Below are 24,637 nucleotides of genomic sequence, written 5' to 3'. Positions count from 1 at the left end.
ACACATTGACCTGTTAGCAAAAACTAATTTTATTATAGCACAAAGTACTCATTGTGTGTGTTACATTTTTGTAGAAACACTGTGTACTGTTCACAAAGTATAAGCAATTTGAAATCATTAGTTTCAAGAGAGATTTGTTGTTCTAGATGGTGAATGATTATTCAATAACATCTGCTCAATCTGCCCACTCTGAGCAAAACGGACTTAGAGGGACCAGTTAATGTATGACATGACAATTAGTTTGGTTGAAAATGAAGTGTGGCAATATGCATTTTTCTATTATGGAGGTAATAATTTTAAGTATTGAATGCCTACTTTTCATATTAACTTTTCATTCCTATTATAAAATTGATGAGACTAAAATAAATGAGAAAAAGAAGAGAAGCAATCTAAAAGATACAGGGACTGGATCATGTCATTTTTTTTCAACACTGTTAAATTACTAAGTTGGAAAATCTAAAATCTGGATACCTTATTATATCACAACAGGTCGAGCCCTCCTGGGTATTTCTGGTAAATCATTTTGTATTTTATTGTTTTATTAGACTATTGAGTTCAATTTACTGAACTTTATTTGGAATGTCTGTATGTTATTTTAAATGATACTGGCCTGAATTTTGCTTTGGGGGGTTCTTTTCAGTTAATTTTATTAGTGGGATATTTACTTTACAGAATAACATGGCAAAATTTTTAGAGGATATCTATTCTTTAAAAGTTTATTGCCTACAAAATTATCAAGTCTAGTTTTTTTTTTTTAAAGGATAATTGCAACTTTTTTCCTTTGCTTATATATCTCATAGATTATTTAACCCAAAATCTATAAAATATACAATCTATACATTGTTTGGGTTTTAATATCTTGAGTCAACTTTGATCACTTAGGTTTCTCTAGATAACTCATTCTCTACATTTTTATAATATTGAAATACATGTATATAATAATACACATATGAATTTTAAAACTTTTAAATCTCTTTAATACATGTAGTTATTTCACCACTCCCATTCATTAAGCTGTAACTGAATCATCTTCTTTCCCTCAATAGTAACTGCCAATTCTATATTAATGGTCTTTTCAAAAAGAACATTCTGGGAGTTCCTGCAGTGGTGCAGGGGGTTAAGAATCTGACTGCAGCTGTTCGGGTTGCTGCAGAGGTGTAGTGGCCCAGCACAGTGGGTTAAAGGATCCAGCATTGTCTCAGCTGTGGCTTGGATTCAATCCCTGTCCCAGGAACAATTCCATATGCTGTGGGTGCAGTCACAGAAAGAAAAAAATCTTGGATTAAAAATCTAGTACTTTTTTTTTTGGTGCACACATGGTATGTGTAACTTCCTAGGCCAGGGATCAAATCTGCACCACAGCAGTGACCCAAGCTGCTGCAGTGGCAGTGCCAGATCCTTAACCTGCTACATCTCAAGAAAACTCTAAAATCTACTGCGTCATTAACTATTCCTTTTTTTTTTTTTTTTTTTTTTTTTTTTTTTTTTTTTTAGGGCCTCACCTCTGGCATATGGAAATTCCTAGGCTCAGGGTCCAATCAGAGCTGCAGCTGCCAGCCTATGCCACAGCCACAGCCAAGCCAGATCCCAGCTGCATCTTCGACCTACACAACAGCTCACAGCAACACCGGATCCTTAACCCAGTGAGTGGGGCCAGGGATTGAACCTGCATCCTCATGGACACTAGTCAGGTTCTTAACCCACTGAGCCACAACAGTAACTCCTTAATTTTTTTTAATTGTATTTTTACTTTTATTGTATGAATTACTTCCTGTTACTTATTTTTTTTAAATTGTTTTCTGGCTTAATAGTATTTTTTTCCCCAATACATTTATTAATTGCCTGCTGTGTGACAGGCACTGTAGGTGTGGGAACAGAGAGATGAACTAACTTCTCAATCCAGGTTTTCTAAGTGCATTAAAGATTATTAATTTTATACCAAGTAGAGCTTTGGTGACTTTCCACAAATTTTTATTTGTAGGCATCAAATTATCATTTAACACTAAGTAGTCTAAAATTTCAGACTTTCTACTTAAAGAACTTTATTACGTAAGTTTTCAAGTATATGCAAAGGTAATAAGAATGGCACAATGAACCCTATGCACTCATTGTCCAGCTTCAACCATTAACATTCTGCCAATCTTGCTTCATCTATACTTTCCACTTTTTGTTTTTCTTTAGAATTATAAAGCAAATCATACACATGACATAATTTCATCTGTGAATACTTGAATATGGATCCCTAATGCATAAGGATTTGTACATGCATACCCATGCCACAACCATGCCATCAAATGAAGAACTATTTAACTTAATACCTAATCTAGGTTTGCCTTTTCACAAAGTAAAAACTTTTTTCATTTGTCTAAATCTGAATTGTATTGACTGTATTTTTTTTTTTTCCGCTGCACCCGCAAAATGTGGAAGTTCCTGGGCCAAAGATGGAATCCATACCATAGCTGTAACCAGAGCCACAGCAGTGACAATGCTGGATCCTTAACCTACTGAGCCACTAGGGAACTCCAGTATTTTCTTATTTTCTGTGTTCTTGGTGCTCTGGCATTTGGTGACTTGATCTTGGAGAGACTCCTCCTCCTAGGACTAGCAAACGCCTCAACAAATTCCCCTTTGAGCATGCCTTTGATATACAAACCAACTAATGCAAAGCCCACGCTCTGAAACATCTCCTCTATCAAACTCTCATACACCAAGCCAATATTCCTCCTGCCTCAAATCATTCCAGGCCCAATAAAACGGTTCAATCTATCCAGTCCTAGACTTGCTTAGTGTACCTACCTGGCATCATGCCACCCATTCCTTCCTGGGAAGACTCCAGTAAAGGTGGGCTTTTTTTTTTTTTTTGTCTCTTCTAGGGCCACACCCGCAGCATATGGAGGTTCCCAGGCTAGGGGTCTAATCGGAGCTGTAGCCACCAGCCTACGCCACAGCCATAGCATCACCAGATCTGAGCCGGGTGTGCAACTGACACCACAGCTCATGGCAACGCTGGATCCTTAACCCACCAAGTGAGGCCTGGGATTGAACCTGCAACCTCATGGTTCCTAGTCAGATTCGTTAACCACTGAGCCATAACGGGAACTCCCAGTAAAGGTTCTGAATTATGCTCTACTCTCTTCCCGCTTCTGCCTCCTAACATGATTAGTGCCTGTTCCATGTGGTCCTCTATGTTCTGCCCCCTACATCTAGAAATCTCCAAGAATAAGTCTCTTCCTTCATGATAAATTTCCATGTATTTGTGTCTTGCCACACCAGATTAAAGCAAATCCTGGGTACATTTTTAACATAAGGATCTCAATACATTCAACACACTGTATTTAATTAATGTGTCTCTTATGTCTCTTTTAATTTGTAAAATTCTGTTTTTATTGTCTTAACATATATTGGTTAGGAAACTAGGCCTTTTATTCTGTAGAATTTCCCAAATCCTTGATTCCTGTTTTTTTGTGTTATTAAATTTGTTCATTTATTCCCTATGCTTCCTGTAAACTGATGGATTTAGAGACTAAATTACACTTCTGGATCAATATTTTGGGCAAGAATACTCCACACATACGTAGGTCGCACATATAGTATACACGTATTGCATTAATCAAGAAGCACATAGCCATCTAAATGTTAAGGCCAAATACTATAAAACTCTTAGAGGAAAACATAGGCAGAACAGTCTTTGACATAAACCACAGCAAAATCTTTTTGGATCCATCTCTTAGAGTAATGAAAATAAAAACAAAAATAAACAAACGAGACCTAATTAAACTGAAAAGCTTTTACCAGGAAAGGAAACCATCTTTTTAAAAAATGAAAAGACAACCCACAGAATGGGAGAAAATCTTTGCAAACAAAGCAATTGACAAAGGATTAATCTTCAAAACGTATAAACATCTCATGCAGCTTTATATATTAAAAAAAAAAACCAATCAAAAAATGGTCAGATCTAAACAGACATTTCTACAAAGACGACAGACAGATGGCCAAAAAGAACATGAAAATATGCTCAACGTCACTATTAGAAAAATGCAAATCAAAACCACAGTGAGGTACTACTTCACACCAGTCAGAATGGCACATCATTAATGTGTCTACAAATAACAAATGCTGGAGAGGATGTGGAGAAAAGGGAACTTTCCTACACTGTTGGTGGAAATGTAGATTGGTGCAACCACTACAGAGAACAGTATGGGGTTCCTTAAAAAACTAAATATAGAACTACAATATGATCCAGCAATCCCACTCCTGGGCATCTATACAGAGAAAACCATAATTTGAAAAAGAAACATGCCACCCCAATGTTCACTTCAGCATTATTACAATAGCCAAGACATGGAATCTAAATGTCCATTAACAGAGGAATGGATAAAGATGTGGTACATATATAAAATGGAATATGACTCAGCCATAAAAAGAATAATGCCATTGGCAGCAACATGGATGGACTTAGAGATTATCATAGTAAATCAAAGACAAATATCATATGATATCACATATGTGGAATCTAATAAAAAGGATATAAAAGAACTTATTCACAAAGCAGAAACAGACTCAAAGAATTTGAAATCAAACTTATGGTTACCAAAGGAAAAAACAGGGCAGAGGGATAAATTAGGAGATTGGGATTAATATATACACACTACTATATATAAAATAGATAAGTAATAAGGACCTACTGTATAGCATAGGGAAATCTACTCAATAATCTGTAATAAACTTTATGGGAAAAAAATCTGAGAACAAATGGATCTATGTATAACTGATTCACTTTACTATACACCTGAAAGTCAACTATACTCCAATAAAAACTTTTTAAAGAGCAGCACATAGCCTTGCTGATTTAAGTTAGACATTAATATAGCTTAGTGTGTGGTCATTCTGCTCCACTGAAATGTTTCCATAATCTTTCACCTAATGGTTTTCACATCCACTGATTTCACCAAGATCCATTACTTCATAAATTAAAAGTATGATTTTTTCGAACTCTATCATTCTTTTGAGCTTCACAAGCTAGAATTCTCTAATAATAAAGAACTTTCCTTCACCAATTTTGGTTGTCTTCAAATATAGTTCATAAAGGAAAGGCAAGGTAAATGCTCCATCTCTCCCCTTTATTTATTAATAAATGCCCTAATATGCTTTGTAGCCGACAAGCTATCACAGGCTATAGTACTCACAACAAAAGGACAAAGGACCCAAGTTGAGGTGATTCCCACTAGCCAAAGCTAGAACAATTTGAGCATCAAAATAGAAGGCTACAATGGATTTTTAAAAATTGATGAAAAAAAAGGGGGGGGGTTTCTGTTGTGGCTCAGAGGGTTCAAACCCAACTAGTATCCATGAGGATGCGGGTTCAATTCCTGACCTTGCTCAGTGGGTTAAGGATCCAGCGTTGCTGTGTAGGTCAAAGATGTGGTTCGGATCTGGCATTGCTGTGGCTGTGGCATAGGCTGGTAGCTGCAGCTCTGATTAGACCCTTAGCCTGGGAACTTCCATATGCCAGAGGTGAGACCCTAAAAAAAAAAAAAAAAAGAAAAAAAAAAACCTGATGTAGGAGGACCTATAAGATAGGTGATTTTTAACTTCAAAATAGTTTCTTTTTAAAATTTTACTTATTATAGTTGCTTTACAATATTGTGTTAGTTTCAGATATACCAAAAGGTGATCTGGTTTCATATATATACTTTTCAAAAAATTCTTTTCCATTATAGGTTATTACAATACATTGAATATAGTTCCCTTACTATACAGTAAGTCCTTGTTGTTTACCTATTTTGTATATGGTGGTGTACATCTGTTAATCCTATACTCCTAATTTATCCTTCCCCCCACTTCTCCTTTGGCAACCGTAAGTTTGCTTTCTATGTCTTAGTCTATTTCTATTTTGTAAATAAATTTATTTGTACTGTTTTTATTCTACACATAAATAAGATGATGTAGTATTTGTCTTTATCTCATTTACTTCACTTGGTATGATAATCTCTAGGCCCATCCTACCTTTGTTAAGTTAAATTTATGCTGAGGCTAGAGAGTATAGATTGTAGAATACCTTATTTTTTATGAACAAATTGAAAAAGAACTTCTCACTTTCACAATTTTAACAAGAATAAGTTATCTGATGTCAAATAATGGATGAGTGTTGGTGGAAGGCATTTCTATATTCATTGTGCCCATAGTCTTTCATACGTATTTTCAAAAGTAATATGATACTAATAAAATAAAATTTAGTAGCTTAAAACAACAACCATTTTACTATATCTCATGATTATGTGGGCCAGGATTGGGCAGGGGCTCACTTGGTTGATTTTTCTCTTCTACATGGCATCAACTGAGGTTACCTGATGGCATTCAGCTGATGGCTGGTCTAGAGGAACCAAAACTATTTCACTCAAATGTCTTGGTGGGTGTATCTGGATGACTGGGCATAGCCGAGAGCCTCTCCTTCTTTATATAGTCTCAGGGCCTTTCCGTGTGGTCTCTTCAGCAGAGTAGCCTGACTTTTTAACATCAGGGTCTGAACTTGAGAGTATTCCAAGAGATGAGATAAAATCTATCACTAAATTCTGGGTCCAAAAACTAGTATGTCAGTACTTCTGCTACTCTATGATCAAAGCAGTCACAGTCTGCCCAGATTCAAGGAGAAAGGATATGGATTCTATCTCTTCGTGAGAGGGGTGTCAAAGAATTTACAGCAATCTTTATTCTGCTGCAGTACTATCACTTTATAAATGAAGAAATTATAGCATCAGCAGTTAAGCATCTTGTTCAATATAACACAAGTAGGAAAGTGATGGGATAGAGATGAAGTTAAGTACCTTTCCTACATTCGTTATATTAAGAGGCAGGGAAGATAGGGCTGGGTCCAAGGACATCCTCATATATAAGCATTAAGCTAAAAGACAAAACCTCATTCTGCATTTAATGAGGTCATGAAACATGGAAGAATGGCGTCACCAACAGGAACATAAATTATATTTTCATTTAAGTTTTCCGAAAACTGAATAGGGAACCTTGATCATGCAATCTGCCAGACATGGCCAAGCATAGGCAACGAAAATACCCAGGCTGCATATGACAGCTATACGACCTTCCAGGTGTGGTACTAAGACTGGGAAGGGAAAACAGCTCTCAGGGCATGTGTGCAGTGGCTTCAGGAGAAGAGCACACCAAGAACAGAAGCTGCAAATAGATGAGATCATCACCCGCCTCAACTTTCTCATCAATGAATGTTCCACTGCTAATGGAAGAAGCTCATACCCATTCAAAGATTAACATGAAACAGAAAGGGAAATCAGAGAGTCCTGCTGGGCACCTCTCACTGGCGAGGACATCTCTTTTCCAAGTGCTTACCTTCGCTTCTGCCCCTTAATAAATTGCTTGTTTTTTCTTATGTATCAGTTTCTGTGTGTGATTCCTATGCGTATCCTGTCCAAATTCTTCTGTACGTGTAGAACAAGAACCTGAACCTTTAATAAATGCATCCAGCATCAAGAGGATTAGCTTCTACGATGAATGTGAAGATTCTCAGGTATGAATACATTAACACATTCTTTAATGACATAAATCCCCTTATGCCAAGTCAGCTGCATGGAGGAAGCAAAAACGACCAATTACTACACTCATAGACTGAACTACAACACAGGATTGAAAAGGCTTTCTTATATTTTTACATTATGAATTTTCAGATGATGGGTAAGGTGTGAATGTTGCCTAAAGGCCTTCTTACATTCCTTACATTCATAGGGTTTCTCACCAGAATGAATTCTCAGATGTTGGATAAGAGATGAGTTAAGTCTAAAGGCCTTCCTACATTCTTTACATTCAAAGGGTTTTTCACCAGTATGAATGCTCTGATGTAGAGTAAGTTTTTGGCGCAATCTAAAGGCCTTCCCACATTCCTTACATTTATAGGGTTTCTCACCAATATGAATACTCTGATGTTGTGTAAGTTGTGAGAGTAGTCTGAAGGCCTTCCCACATTCCTTACAGTCATAGGGTTTAACACCAATATGAATGCTCTGATGTGAAATAAGCTGTGAGTAGCGACTAAAGGCCTTCCAGCATTCCTTACATTCATAAGGTTTCTCACCAGTATGAATTCTGTGATGAAGAATAAGATGATAACCACGACTAAACGTCTTTCCACATTCCTTACATTCATAGGGTTTCTCACCAGTATGAATTCTCTGGTGGAGTGTCAGTTGCTGTCGTACTCTGAAGGCCTTCCCACATTCTTTACATTCATACGGCTTCTCACCCGTGTGAAGCTTGTGATGTACTCTAAGACCAGAGCCACACAGAAAGGCCTTCCCACATTCTTTACATTCATAGAGTTTGTCAGCAACATTAACCTTCTGATGCCGAGTAAGGTGTGCGTACTGTCTAAAGGCCTTCCCACATTCTGTACATACATAGGGTTTCTCGCCAGTATGAATTCTCTGATGGAGAGTAAGCTGTCCACGAACTCTGAAGGCCTTCCCACATTCTTTACATTCATAGGGTTTCTCACCAATATGAATTTTCTGATGTACTCTAAGGTCTGGGCCACATATGAAAGATTCTCCACACTCCTTACATTCATACATTTTTTCACCAGAATGAAGTCTCTGATGTCGAGTAAGATGTGCAGTCTGTCTAAAAGCCATCCCACATTCCTTGCATTCATAGGGTTTTTCACCAGTATGAATTCTGTGATGAAAAGTAAGTTGTTGGCGTACTCGAAAGGCCTTTCCACATTCTTTGCACTCATAGGGTTTCTCGACAAAATGAATTCTCTGATGTGAAGTAAGAGAAGAGCGTTTTTGGTAAGAGGATACTTTTTGAGATGTAATTTTCACTCGACTGAAATATTCTTCTTGCCCTTCAAATTTTCTCTTGGATGCCCAATCATTTTTTAAAATGAGGCTCTTAAGGCCATGGTTTTTAATTCTTTCCATTATCTTCCACTGAGATAAGTTTATTTCATAAATGTCATTTTCTGAAGATAACTTCTTGGTCTCCAAACCTAAAAGGAAACAAGAGAGCAGACATGTATTTTTCATTTTCTAAAAGAAGTAAAATTTCTACAGTAGAAATAAAACACAACCAAAGCAATACCCAATGAAATTCTACAAAGTTACCTAATTTGAAAAAAAAAAAAAAAAAAAGCAAAAGGCAATACCAGGAAAATGAGAGTTCATGTAAGAAAGTGAAATTGGTAATTAAGTATTTTAAATCAGTGGTTCTCAAATTGAGACGTGACTCAGAATTACCAAGGAAGCTTGTTACAAATAGTATGATTTAGACAACACCTAAACCACTTGGATCAGATTCTATAGTCCTGGGTAGTCCTATTTAAAACTCTCAACACAAGGGTTCTGATGGAGATGCAAGGTTGAGAATTCATACTAAAATTTTTCCAACAATTCGTCTTTATTCTTAGAATAAAATCAATCTTGCTGTTGTTAAAAGGCCTCTGCTTACCTGTAACACATCATTTCAAACCACTGTCCTCTTTACTGCTACCTGGAGAGGCCTCTTTTCAGATCTTAGAACATGCTGCTACTTTCCTCTATCTCTTAGGACTTTTCAGTATGCTCTATTTCCCCACAAACCTTCTATCTGGGCTCTTTGCATGGCTGGCTCCTTTTCTTTCTGAGGTCTTAGATGAAAAGTCACTTCCTCTAAAGCTGACTCTACTGACAATACCTAAAGATATGTCCTTACTATACAGATGACCCTGGAACAACATGGGTTTGAACTGGGAGGTCCACTTACACATGGACTTTTATCAATAAATATACAAAAATACACATGTATGAGGTTGCGGGTTCGATCCCTGGCCTTGCTTGGTGGGTTAAGGACCCAGCACTGCGAGCTGTGGTGTAGGTCGCAGACATGGCTCGGATCCCATGTTGCTGTGGCTCTGGCGTAGGCCAGCAGCTACAACTCCGATTAGACCCCTAGCCTGGAAACCTCCATGTGCTGCGGGAGCGGCCCAAAGAAATAGCAAAAAGACAAAAACAAACAAACAAACACACACATGTAGAATATAGTGTGCAAGACTTGTATTAAAGAGGATAGCCTATCTTTACGTAGGCATCCCAAAGAAATAGCAAAAAGACAAAAACAAACAAACAAACACACACATGTAGAATATAGTGTGCAAGACTTGTATTAAAGAGGATAGCCTATCTTTACGTAGGCATCCCAAAGAAATAGCAAAAAGACAAAAACAAACAAACACACACATGTAGAATATAGTGTGCAAGACTTGTATTAAAGAGGATAGCCTATCTTTACGTAGGCATAAGGTGAATGATATTTAATATAAAATTGTGTTACTTTTTGTATTCTTTATAACTGCTTTCAAAGCATTATATTACTGAACAGTGTGTTTCTCTCTTGTAGCTGGAGAAACTGCATGTATCAGCTTATCATCACAAGTAAGTGGTTTTTAAAAATGTAACAATGTTTCCAATACTGTATTATAAACAAGACTGCAATATTGTATGCCATTAAAATTTTATGCTGATTCATTCATTAGTGTATAGGCTAGGCTACCCTGAAGCAATCATATTGCTGCTTCTTCATTATCAATGCATGAACCATCATACCTGCAAATAAATATTAATTTTTTTCACATTATCTTTTTGTTTTTGATATCCAATGTTAGTAATATGTATAACATCTACTGTGTTTTGTACCATATAAGACGACACTGATACAGGTACTGATAGATAATATATCTTATAAACAGATGACATAAGCTTATGGTATCAATACAGTACAGTACTGTAAATGTATTTTCTCCTCCTTATGATTTTCTTAATATTTTCTTTTCTCTAGGGGTTCCCATTGTGGCTCGGTGGTTAATGAATCTGACTAGGAACCATGAGGTTGCGGGTTCAATCCCTGGCTTGCTTAGTGGGTTAAGGATGTGGCGTTGCTGTGAGCTGTGGTGTAAGGTTGCAGATGCGATTTGGATCCCACGTTGCTGTGGCTCTGGCAAAGGCCGGCAGCTACAGCTCCGATTAGACCCCTAGCCTGGAAACCTCCATATGCCACAGGTGCAGCCCTAAATAGATTAAAATATTTTTTTTTCTTTTCTCTAACTTCATTGTAAGAATACAGTATATAATATATATAACATATAAAATGTATTAATTGACTATTTACATTCTTGGTAAGGCTTCCAATCAACAACAGGCTATTGGTAGTTAAGTTCTGGGGGAGTCAAAAGTTAAACATGGATTTTTGCCTGTGTTGTTCAAGGGTTAAACGTATATCTGTGTTGTTATTATACATACATTATATATAAACACAGACCTATGTTGATATTACTTACTTACTAATTTTTCCATTTGTTAGTCTGCTTATTTTCTTACACTTAAACCTCATCAAGGGCAGAAAAAATCCCTGCTTTACTCTCCATTAAATAATAAATCCATAGTACATAATAGATTTCATTCAACTCCCATAGTTATATTCTGAGTATTTCTCTGCCTCTAATTTCTCATACCTTACTACAGTAATATATAGTCATTCAAGCTAGCCAAGCCAAATAAATACATGAAAAATGGTGGTTATATATTCCTGTACATCTTTCCATTGTTTATAGCCTTATTTATGCAGTATTCTCTACACTGCCCATTCTCTCCTTCACATAGTTACGGGTTACTCTTTGTCTTCACATCACAGCAAAAATACTGAGCAACTCCCTTAAATCCCCTCAGAGGCAAGGCCATTCCTGTATTTCCTACAAATGTGATTTATCATGGGGATATGAATATACCTTATTAAAATTTATGAGGAGTTCCTATTGTGACTCAACGGGTTAAGAATCAGACTAGGATCCATGAGGATGCAGACTCAATCCCCAGTCTCCTTGAGTGGGTTAAAGGATCTGGCTTTGCCATGAGCTGAGATGCAGATTGCAGACACAGCTCAGATCTGGCATTGCTGTGGCTGTGATGTAGGCTGGCAGCCACAGTTCCGATTCGACCCCTAGGCCAAGGAACTTGTGTGTGTGACCCTAAAAGGATAGATAGATAGATAGATAGATAAATAAAGTTTATTAAATACATAGCCAAAAAAAAATGTAACATATAAGTACCTCATTAATAGGGTCAAAGGATTTTGCAGTACTTGATTTTTTTAAAATGATTTTTATTTTTTCCATTATAGCTGGTTTACAGTGTTCTGCCAATTTTCTACTGTATAGCAAGGTGACCCAGTCACACATACACATAGACGTTCCTTTTTCTCACATTATCAGGCTCCATCATAAGTGACTAGATATAGTTCCCAGTGCTATACAGCAGGATCTCACTGCTTATCCATTCCAAAGGCAATAGTTTGCATCTATTAACCCCAAATTCCCAATCCATCCCACTCCTTCCCCCCCCCTCCCCCTGGCAATCATGAGTCTGTTTTCCATGTCCATGATTTTCTTTTCGATTTTGCAGTAACTTGAGTGTGAAGAACTTGCTACCAAAGTCATAATAGATATAAATGAGAGGATGATAAAGGAGGAGAAATAGCCAGGGGGGAATTTAAGTGCTAAACGAGCTGTGTATGAGACAGAAAAATTATGAGGTTTTCAATTACTAAAACATAGTCTGTATAAGAAAGTTGAAATCATAGATAGTTTCTACTAAACTGGAAATTAATAAAAATAGTAAATCCAGAGTTCCTGTCATGGCTTGGTGGTAACGAACCCAACTGGTATCCATGAGGATGCAGGCCCGATCCCTGGCCTCGCTCAGTGGGTTAAGGATCCAGTGCTGCAGTGAGCTGTGGTGTAGGTCGCAGACACAGCCTACATCTGGCGTTGCTGTAGCTATGGTACAGGCTGGTAGCTGCAGCTCCGATTAGACCCCCAGCCTGGGAACTTCCATATGCCATGGGTGCAGCCTTAAAAAAAACAAACAAAAAAAACCTCTTAGATCAATAGGGAAATAAGATCCAAAATAGTACTGTTTTTTGGAGTCCCTGCTATGGCATAGTGGGTCAAGAATTCAACTGCAGTGGCTCAGGTCACTGCAGAGGCATGGGTTCAATATCTCGTCTGGTGCAGTGGGTTCAAAGGATCTGGTGTTGCTGCAGCTGAAGCTCCGATTCAATCCCTGGCCCAGGAACCTCCATATGCCATGTGGCCATTAAATTTTTTTTTTAAGGTTTTATTTTTAACAAACCAATAGTATAATGAAAAAAAAAACCTACATAAAGTTATTTCTTGTAAAACTTTAACCACAATGCTTAGACAAAAATTCACAACCTAAATACTTGTAACAATAAAAATGAAAGGAAAAATTAACAATCCCACTCAAAAATATTAGAAAAACAAACTGAAGCAAAGCAAAAAGAAATTAACTATGTAAAAGGAGAATTTGATTAGTTAGAAAACAGAAAAAAAGAATTAACACACAAAGCCAAACTGGATTTTTTTTTAAAAAAAAGAATCAGCAAAACAGATAAACCATTAGTTAATATAATAAAAACAGCAAAAGGGACAGTCATAAAAATAATGACAAAATTAAAATAATCATGAATAAATACAGAGGATAGTTGAAGAAAAGATTACTTTGCCAATAAGTTTTTAAAACATAGTGAAAATGAATAATTTTCTAGGAAAATATAACTTACCAAGACTGACCACAGAAGAGTTACAATGTTTAATCAGATTAAAGTCCATAGAGCAAACAGAGAATGTGGTCAGACTTACCATGTCCCTCTCCCTTGTTCTAGTCACAGACATGGCTTTCAGACATGCAAAGCTAACTTCCTCTTTAGGTCTATCTATCTGCTCAGAATGTTCTTCTCTAGAGTCAAATGGCTTGAGCCCTTACTTCATATCTCTCCTCAAGTATCACCTCCTCAAAAAGCCTTCCCTCATTTGTCCACTTTTTCTGTATGTATTTATACTTCAATAAAGAAACAAAGAAAGGGAGTTCCCGTTGTGGCTCAGTGGTTAACAAATCCAATGAGGAACCATGAGGTTTTAGGTTCGATCCCTGGCCTTGCTTGGTGGGTTAAGGATGCGGCATTGCTGTGAGCTGTGGTATAGGTTGCAGACGTGGCTCAGATCCCGCATTGCTGTGGCTCCGGTGTAGGCCAGCGGCTATAGCTCCGATTAGACCCCTAGCCTGGGAACCTCCATATGCCGTGGGAGTGGCCCTAGAAATGACAAAAAGACAAAAAAAAAAAAAAAAAAAAAAAAAAAAAAAAAGAAAGAAAGAAAAAGAAAAGGAAAGAAAAAAAAATAATGACCTTGTTTAAGATGTCTAACTTTCAGGTCAAAAGTTGTTATTTTGGCTAAATATTTCCTGACTAAACTAATGTTATCTTACTCACTTGGCACCACTGTATTTCATTATTTTTATAGTATTAATAGTTGTAAATATCACTTAATCACCTGTGTGAATAAGAGAATAAGTTAGGAGAGGGGGGAGCACATTTTCCCTTCCTTTCATAGAAAGTGAGTCAGAAGATATACCATTATAAAGAGTATGGGCACTGAAATGGCCCTATTGTTACAAAGAAAAGAACTTTTGACCTAAAATGAGTCTTCTCTGTCAGACCTGAATACACACAAAGCAAAATACAAAGTGACAATGTATCTCCATATGAAAAATGTTAAAGTTTTTTTTTTTTTTTTTGGTCTTTTTGCGTTTTCTTGAGTGGCTCCCGCGGCATGGAGGTTCCCAGGCTAGGGGTCACATGGGAGCTGTAGCTGCCGGCCTATGCCAGAGCCACAGCAACGTGGGATCCGAGCCACGTCTGCGACCTACACCACAGCTCACGGCAACGCCGGATCTTTAAGCCACTGAGCAAGGGCAGGGATCGAACCCGCAACCTCATGGTTCCTAGTCGGATTCGTTAACCACTGCGCCACAACGGGAACTCCTAAAGATTTTTTTTAATTAAAAAAAATATATATTTGGAGTTCCCGTTGTGGCACAATGGGATTAAGGGCATCTTGGGAGCACTGGGATGTGGGCTCAATCCCTGGCCTGGCACAGTGGGTTATGGATCCGGCATTGCCACAGCTGCAGGTTAGGTGGCACCTGAGGTTCAGATCTGATCCCTGGCCCAGGAGCCTCCATATGCTGTGGGTGTGGCCAGAAAAAAAAATTTTTTTTATAGCCATACCCACAGCATATGGAGGTTCCTGGGCCAGGGAGAAAATCCAAGCCAAAGCTGCAGCCTATGTCATAGCTAGGGCAACAATGGATCCTTAAAACCATGCACCAGGCTGGGGATCGAACCAGTGCCACCAGAGAGACAAGCCAGATCATTAACCCACTGTGCCACAGCAGGATCTCCTTATGGATTTTTTTAAACAAGAAGTCCAAAGAGAGATGAAAATCGCAGAGGTAGAAGCTAAACCAAGGATCATTCTCCTTATAGTCTGTTACATTCACGTTCTTCTCGATGTGACGATAGATATACACACACATGGAAAAAGGCAAATAAGAATGATATTCTATGATCTAAGGATCTATCTTCTAGAAAAATTCATATGAAACTTCAGCTGCTGGTAAAACCTCAGGCACATTCTTCTGTAGTCTTCTATTTCCCATTTTAAATTTTATGAGAAATGGTAGGGGGAAAAAAATGCTTCCCTGGCCATAACTAAAAGAGCCTCCCCATCCTACACCATTCTCTATTTCCTTACTATGCTTACTTTTCTTCACAGTATTCCTTTATTACCTGACATTATATTTTCTATTTACTTACAGTTACTATGTTTCCCTCATCACAAGGTTAAATTCTCTTGGGGACAGAGACTCTACTGGTTTTGTTTACCACTGTATTGAAAATGTCTAGCATAGTGCCCAGCTCAGAGCCAAGTTGATCAATCAATCTAGCAATCTATCTATGTATGTATCGATTGATCAATCTATCTATAAATGCAAAAGAAGAAATCAAAATATAGACAGAATAATATTGGGAATAAAGAGAATACTTTTCCATACCCCATGCCCCCTTCAAAGAGGAGGAAAATCTGAGAGAACAATAAGAAAAGGAGAATGGTAAATAGGACAGAGTAGTTCTTTTAGTATCCCCAGCTGAGCCCTTAATTTGCTCCCTAAGTCTCAGACTGTTTCTCATCAGGGCATTGACATGAAAGTGGGCTTTCTAGGGAGTTCCCGTCGTGGCTCAGCAGTTGACGAATCTGACTAGCATCCATGAGGATGGAGATTTAATCCCTGACCTTGCTCAGTGGGTTAAGAATCCAGCATTGCCATGAGCTGTGGGATATGTCGCAGATGCAGCTCGGATCCTGCGTTGCTGTGGCTGTGGATTAGACCAGCAGGTAAGGCTCCGATTAGACTCCTAGCCTGGGAATCTCCATATGCCGCGGGTGCAGCCCTAAAAAAAAAAAAGGAAAAAAAAAGAGGGCTTTCTAGAGTTTCTGCTGTGGCACAATGGGATCGGCAGCATCTTAGGAGCACTGGGACATGGGTTCAATTCCTGGCACAGCACAGTGGGTTAAGGATCCAGCGTTGCCAGAGCTGTGGCTTGGGTCATGACTGCGGCTCAGATCTGATACCTGGCCCACATGCCATGGGGCGGCCAAAAATGAAAAAAAAGAAAAAGGAAGGGGCGATTTCTAAACATAAGGGTGTGCCTCTTCCTTAACTAGCTGGGTGGTTTTCTCTGCTGATGATTTCTCCTACCCTACTGGCATTCACTCACCCGAATAAGGTCTCCTTCCTTTCCTCACTACTTTCCAGGGCTCTTTTCCTTGTTCCAATAAGGAAATCACATCTGGTTTAGAAATGAAGCATCCTGGTCAGGACAAAAAAACATTAAGGTGATACAGAAATAAAAAATCAGTTCAAAATTACTTTGATTCAGTCATGGTTAAAATTTTAATAAACTACTGATCAAATGGAAATTGATAAAGACTTTCAAATAAAGAAAAGCAAGATGGTTAAAAAACATCATGTTAAGGTTACCTAATAATTAGAGATTAGAGAGGGAAAGAAATGGTCTTTATATTCACACAAGTATTCCTTTTCTTGACTGTCTGGATTCAAATCTTGCCTCTGCCATATCCCAGTAATGGGCCCTTAGACAAGTCACCTCTATGCTTTATTTTCCTCACCTATAATACAGGGATAATTACAGGACCCACCTTACATGATTATTAATATATATCCCTATCTAAGCATTGCCTAGAATACATACTAAGTTCTACACATATTTTATTATTTATTATAATTATTATTTTATTACATATATTTTATTATTTATTATAATTATTTATTATAATTGTTATTTTGCTGAGAGGAAAACAAGAAGTTTCCTGAGGCATTTTTTGTTTTTTCTTATGATATTCATACAAGGTTAAATGCAAAGTTCTTGGATTTTTAACTTTCAATCACAAAAGGAGATAAAAGTGAATTCCTTTTTGTTTGTTTGTTTATTAACCAAGGAATGAGTTCTCTTGAACTGTAAATAAATCTGGTTGCTACAACTTACCACTAAAAAAATTATGTGTTCATTTGGTAGAGAAAAACCAAGATTCGAGGTGTAGCTACTTTCCTTAAAGGTATACCAGCAAATAACCAGACACCTAGCAATTCAGAGTTCAAATACAAAGTGAAGCCTTCTTTCTTTGATACTGGTGAGGTTGTAAATCATCCAGATTTCCCTTGAGGACGAGGAGCAGAAGTTTAGATAGTTTCTTGAAAGATATTCCTGAAATTTCCAGAGAAGAAAGCTAATATTTCAGAGAAGAGAGTCTAAATTTCTAGAAGCAGACAACCTTACCCAATGAGACTAAGTTGCTGTAGTTCTCCAACATTACATTTCTGTATAAATCCCTCTGTTCCAAGTTCAGGTATTCCCACTCCTCCTGAGAGAAGTCAATGGATACATCACTGAACATCACTGATCCCTGAAATGATAAATCATATAATACAACTAAAATTAAATAAAATTTGTTTTAAGGCAAAAAGAAAAAAAAAATGGAAGAGATAATGCTGGAAATGGGTCATAAAGCAAGCAAACAGGCTTGGGCTGGACGCCTGTAACATGGTGAGTTAGAAAGTGAGTATGCTTGAAGCGGGATGCCTATGTCTTCCTGAAGGATCCTCTTGCTACAGATACCACCTCTTGCATACTCTGGCATATCTTAACTATCTAAACACACTTGGAAAGGAAAAAAAAATAATCAGTTTTCTAACTAAATGTAATACTGAAGATACTTTTGCCTGCTTAATATCACCCTTATAAATTCTTAAGAAATATGTTCTTAGTCCTTTCTCCTTAAGGATCAGATTTTTTTTTAAAGTTTTTCTATAATATCTCTGTGTTAGAAAAAGATCTGAATACAATTAAAGAATTTCTATCAAGTTCATTGTTGAATCATATATCATAAGCATATCCCCATTTTGACAAACTCTTTTTTTTTTTTTTTTGTCTTTTCTAGGGCCGCACCCGTGGCATATGGAGGTTCCCAGGCTAGGGGTCCAATCGGAGTTATAGCTGCCAGCCTGTGGCACAGCCACAGCAACCCGGGATCCGAACCGTGTCTGTGATCTACACCACAGCTCAAGGCAACACCAGATCCTTAAGCCACTGAGCGAGGCCAGGGATCAAACCCACAACCTCATGGTTCCTGGTCAGATTCATTAACCACTGAGCCACAATGGGAACCTCCTGACAAACTCTTTAATGAACTTTAAAAAAATTGGTTATATAATAGTCTGTGCCATGGATATACGAGACTTAATCATTCTTCTATACTTAAATATTTTTGCCTATACAAAATATTTAAGGTCCTCCTCAATTCTGAGGGATTACAACCATTCATGAACTGGCATGATCTTGTTATCTATCATTTTTCATCCCTGACTGTATGCATTTCTTGTTCTACTATCTGGATACTATAGAATCCAGAATCACAAAGATGTCAATCAAGACCAGCACATCCTGTTCCACTACATATGGAACCCTGTTCCTGGTGTACAACTCTTAGGGATTTCCAGAGGAGATACTTGATCTCACTGCATGTAAGACCTAACCACAATCTGACCTAGTCCTAAAAGCCTCACAAAGCACAAGATGTCACTGTAAACTGAAGCTAAAGCCAACCAACAGCAAATCTTATCTACTTGGAAAACTCAAGTTTGGAAAAATTTAGAGTTTTTTCCCATGAGCATTCAAATGAGCCCATACTAGCTCAATTACTCAAAAGAGATGGTAAAATATCTCCCTCAAGGAATTTAATTTCTGCTCTACCACAGCTTTTAGCAAAAGACTGGGCACTTATAAGAGATGCTGAATTATTTGTTCCATGAATGCATGAATACAATGACTGTAAAAAAGAGAATTCACAAGATAGGCATTGTACTATTTATTTCATCTCATCCCTCACTGGATTTGGAGAATTTGGAGGAAATGGGTCCTTAGATGGGGCTATGATAAGTAAGAAGATTCAGGATAAAGAAAAGTTCATAGGAACTTAACTTGCGAAAGGTGAAAGAAACAGTAACTTACATGGGCCATGGTTTAGAAATTTAAGAACTGGTCAGTCCTTGCGGTTTACTTGCCTGGAGAAGCAGAGTTCACAGAGGCCAGACCTAGGGGGAAAAAAAGGGGGTCATGAGATCAGACAGGCCTCAGAACCCCCAAAATGACTCAATTTAACATATCCTTTCTCCTTCCTTGACTCCCCCCACACCCACCCCCACAGTGAGGGAGATTTGGGACAGTCTGGACAAATCTAATCTCTATTTGTAAATTCCAGGGATGATAAAGGACCACATCATCTAAACGAGAATTTCTTTCAAAGCCACACAAGCCTGCTTAGATTCATCAGATACAAAGAGAGAAATTCATAGGACCAAACCTAGCAGCCACTACCACTGACAAACTGCTATACTGGCAGCCCTGCCTGCAGCCAAAACAATAACTTCTAGAATCCTCTTGGCTCAACACTGTTTTAAATCAGAATCATCCACATCACTTTTCTAGATGACTTCATTTGTTATATTCTTTCCTTTTTGGGGGGGGGTGGGGCATGCCCACAACAAGCAGAAATTCCCAGGCCAAGGATCAAACACACACCACAGCAGTGACCAGAGCCACAGCAGTGACAATGCCAGATCTTTAACCCAAAGCACCACCAGGGATTCTTATTATTTTCTTTCTTTCTTCTTGAAGAGGTGTTGATTCATGATCCCAGCAGGCAGACAATAACACATTAACTACTTATCAAGTATTTTCACAAGAAGAGTTCCCATCATGGCTCAGTGGTTAGCGAACCCAACTAGAATCCATGAGAACTCAGGTTCAATCCGTGGCCTCGCTCAGTGGGTTAAGGATCCAGCGTTGCTGTGAGCTGTGGTGTAGGTTGCAGACATGGCTCAGATCCAGTGTTGCTGTGGCTTAGGTCAGCGGCTACAGTTCTGATTGGACCCCTAGCCTGGGACCTCCATATGCCATGGGTGCAACCCTAAAAAGACAAAAAAAATTTAAAAAAGTATTTTCACAAGAAAATGAAATAAAGTCATCCAAATTGGAAAGGAAGAGGTAAAACTGTCTCTATTTGCAGACAACATGATATTATATATAGAAAACGCCTAAAGAGCCCAAGGAAATCCGTTAGAACTAATAAAATAATTCAGTAAAGTTGTAGAATACAAAATCAATATACAAAAATTGGTGGTGTTTATATGTTTATCTATTAATAATTAAATATAAGAAAAATTAGGAAAATCCCATTATGGTTGCATTGAAAAGAATAAAATAACTAGGAATATATTTAACCATGGAGGTTAAAGACCTGTACCATGGAAAACTATTACACTGATGAAAGAAACTGAAGATGACGCAAATAAATAGAAAGATATTCCACACTCATGGACTGGAAAAATTAATATTGTTAAAATGGCCATACTGCCCAGAGAAATCTACAGATTAAATTCAATCCCTATTAAAATTCCATTGGAATCTTCCACAGAACTAGAACAAACAATCCTAAAATTTGTATGGAACCACGAAAGGCACCAAACAGCCAAAGCAGTGTTGAGAAAGAAGAACAAAGTTGGAGGAATCATGCTTCCTGATCTCAAACTACATTACAAAATTATAGTAATGAAAACATTATGATACTGGCCAAAAACAACAACAACAACAAAAAACAGACATTTGGTCAATAAGCCCAGAAATAAACCCATATGTACATGGTCAATTAATTTACGAGAAAGGAATCAAGAAAATACAGTTGGAAAAGGACAATCTCTTCAAAAAAATACTGTTGGGGAAACCAGATAGCCACATGCAAAAGAATGAAACTGGACCACTATTTCATATCATACACAAACATCATCTCAAATGGATTAAAGACTTGAATGTAAGACCTGAAACCATAAAACACAGGTGGTAAATGCCTTGACATTAGCCTTGGTGATGATTTATTTTGACACCAAAAGTAAAGGCAAAAAAACCAAAAGTAAACAGGTAGGACTACATCAAATTAAAAAGCTTCTGTACAGCAAATCAAAACATCAACAAAACGAAAAGGTGACCTACTGAATAGGAGAAATGTTTGAAAATCATACAGATGATAAGGGATCAATATCCAAAACACCTAAAGAACCCATACAATATGGTCACTGGAATCAAGATGGTGGAGGAGCAGGACATGGAGCTCACTTTCCCCCAAATACAAACAAACAAACAAAAATCTGTATGTAGAATGATTCTCACAGAATATCTACTAAACCCTGGCAGAAAACCTCAGACTTTCCAAATGGACAAGAAAACCTCCACATAACTAGGTAGGACAAAAGGAAAAACAAAAAAAGAGAGAGAGAAGAGAGAAAAAGGAGTCGGGACAAGATTAGCACTCCTGGGAGGGAGCTGTGAAAGAGGAAAGGAATCTGCACACTGGGAAGCCCCCTGACTAGCAAGGTGATCAGCCAGTACAGAGGGGGAGCCTCAAAACCTTGGAGAAAAGCACAGCATCCAGTCTGAGGAGGCCAGAGGGGAGAGAAAGCTGAACAGACAATTGGTACCACCGCCCAGAGCACCACGACCTGAGACACTTGGGCAGGGGCTGGGTGATGAGGCTTGGATTTGGTGCTCAGTCCCAGGGAGAGGACTAGGGGTGGCTGGGTGGAAACAGCCTGAGGCGGGAAGGGAGTGGTGCACCACAGCTGAGGGAGTACAGGAGCAGGCATGGTCCTGCCAGAGAAGCAAGGCACCACTGTTGAGGACTGCAGGGCTGGGGGCAGGGGGTAGGTATCTGCCATAGGAACTTCTTTCTCTGCACACGCATGGGCTCTCAGGCAGCAGGGCACCTCTTACACAGGTTACCAGGGGCAGTGCAAGCCACTGCAGCCATCCTAGACTCCAGAGGTGGGTGTGACCTGCTACTGCCTGCTATCCCCACCACTCCAGGGACTGAAGCTACTGCAGAGGGCCCTGCAACCAGATGCCACCCATTGCCCACATCTCTCTGGGAACATGTGGCCAGTGGATGCTGTTGCTGAGGGATCTGTGACTGGATGCTGCCTCCACCTCCAGGGGTCAATGCCACTGCCAAGGGTATGGGGATCAGGTGCCACCTGCAGGCACTGCATACTGCCCCCACCTCCCTGGAAACACACACAGGCCGTGTACCTGCACACCTCCTATCAAGGGGATAACAGCCTGCACACACTGAAGAAAAAGACAAGCATCCAAACCAAAAGCAGCCCTCATGTGAGAAAACGAGAAGCCTGCACAAGTTACCCAGGACCACTCCCATATATAAAGAGCCCTCCAAGACTACAGCAGAATGATTCCCAGTTAAAAGAACAGAATTCCCCTGAAGGATCAAACAATGAAACAGATTTCTTCAATCTTACAGATACCTCAAAAACAAGGTAATGAAAATACTGAAGGAGTTAAGATTGGCTATCCACAGTAATGCAGATTTCCATAAAGGAGAACTAAAAACTATAAGGAGGAGCCAAGGAGGTTACCCTTATGGCCCAGTGGGTTAAGGAGCCAGCACTGCCTCAGCTGTTGCACAGGTCACAACTGTGGCACAGGCTTGATCCCTGGCCCCGGAACTTTCATATGCCCTGGGCACAGCCAAAAAAAAAAAGGCGCCAAGTCGTTTGCAGAGACAAAAGCTGAGTTAAAACAGCAGCAGAATGAATAATGCAGAGGAGCGAATAAGTGATTTGGAAGATAGAATAATGGAAATCACCCAATCATGACGGCAGACAGAAAGCCAAATGAAAAAAAAAAAAGCAATATAAGAGATCTATGGGAAATATAAAGCATGGCAATCTGTGCATAGTAGGGATTCCAGAGGGAGAAGAAATAGAAAAGGGGATTGAAAATATACCTGAGGAAATTATGGCTGAAAACTTTTCAAATCTAAAGAAGAAGGAAACATATCCAGATATAGGAAGCACAGAGGACCCCAAACAAGATGAACCCAAACAGGCCTACACCAAGATATATAATAAAAACGGCAAAAGTGAAAGATAAGGAGGATTATAAAGGCAGCGAGAGAAAAATAAAGAGTTAACTATAAGGGAGCCCCTCTAAGGCTATCAGGTGATTTCTATATAGAAACACTACAGGACAGACTAGAGGGGCAAGATATATCTGAAGTTCTAACAGGGAAAAATTTGCAACCTAGAACACTCTACCCAGCACGATTATCACTTAAAACAGAAGGAGGAGTTTCCGTTGTGGTGCAGTGGTTAATGAATCCAACTAGGAACCATGAGGTGGCGAGTTCCATCCCTGCCCTTGCTCAGTGGGTTAAGGATATGGTGTTGCCGTCAACTGTGGTATAGGTCGCAGACATGGCTTGGATCCCGTGTTGCTGTGGCTCTGGCGTAGGCTGGCAGCTACAGCTCCGATTAGACCCCTAGTCTGGAAACATCCATATGCCGAGGGAGCGGCCCAAGAAATGGCAAAAAGACAAAAAAGAAAAAAAAAAAACAACAACCAGAAGGAGAATTAAAGAAATTCTCCAACAAACAAGAACTAAAAGAATACAGCAATACTAAATCTATCCTAAAAGAAATACTGAAAGGTCTCCTCTAAATAACAAAGAAGACATGGGATGGAGGAAAGCACAATTGGAAAGTAGTCACTGAAATAAGCCAGTATACCAATCAAAAAGACAAAAAAAAAAAAAAAAAAAAAAAAAAAAAACCCACAAAAAACCAAGTAGTGAAAACGATAATAAATACAAGGAACAGCAAAAGGATAAACATGAAGATATAAAAAAGGACACCAAAATCATAAAATGTGAAGAAGGAAAGTAAAGTAAGAAAATCTAGACTCCCTCTTTTTTTTTTTAGAATATGTATAAGCCTATATGACTATCAGTCTAAAGCAAGCAGATATAAGAAGGGGTTAACATACTTGCAAAATAAGGCAACCACAAATCAAACACAAATAATACATTCACAAAAACAAGAGGACATAAGCATAAAAGGATATCATCCAACCAAAAAAAAAGAAAAAGGAACAAAAGAAAAACACAGAATCAACCGGAAAACAAGGTTTAAAATGGCAATAAATATAAATTTATCACTAATTACCTTGACTGTCAATGGACTGAATGCTCCAATCAAAAGATATAGAGTAGCAAACTGGATTTAAAAAAAAAAAAAGA

General features: G+C 38.4%; 1 protein-coding gene across 6 annotated transcripts in view; it reads right to left on the bottom strand.

Moving 5' to 3' along the window:
* The window catches only part of LOC110255280 (zinc finger protein 82 homolog), a 75,535-nt gene continuing 58,442 nt past the window's right edge, over positions 7,545–24,637 (bottom strand). For all 6 annotated transcript variants that reach the window (XM_021097168.1, XM_021097165.1, XM_021097167.1 and 3 more), the window contains 4 exons: positions 19,504–19,586; positions 17,773–17,899; positions 16,693–16,785; positions 7,545–9,013 (listed from right to left, as the gene is read on the bottom strand). In XM_021097168.1, coding sequence (XP_020952827.1) covers positions 7,668–9,013; positions 16,693–16,785; positions 17,773–17,899; positions 19,504–19,512 — 1,575 coding nt within the window. In that variant the 5' untranslated portion in view covers positions 19,513–19,586 and the 3' untranslated portion in view covers positions 7,545–7,667. The remainder of the gene's footprint in view (positions 9,014–16,692; positions 16,786–17,772; positions 17,900–19,503; positions 19,587–24,637) is intronic.

Source organism: Sus scrofa, chromosome 6 (genome assembly GCF_000003025.6).
Source record: "Sus scrofa isolate TJ Tabasco breed Duroc chromosome 6, Sscrofa11.1, whole genome shotgun sequence".
Lineage (NCBI taxonomy): Eukaryota > Metazoa > Chordata > Mammalia > Artiodactyla > Suidae > Sus > Sus scrofa.
This window is presented reverse-complemented; position numbering and strand designations above follow the sequence as displayed.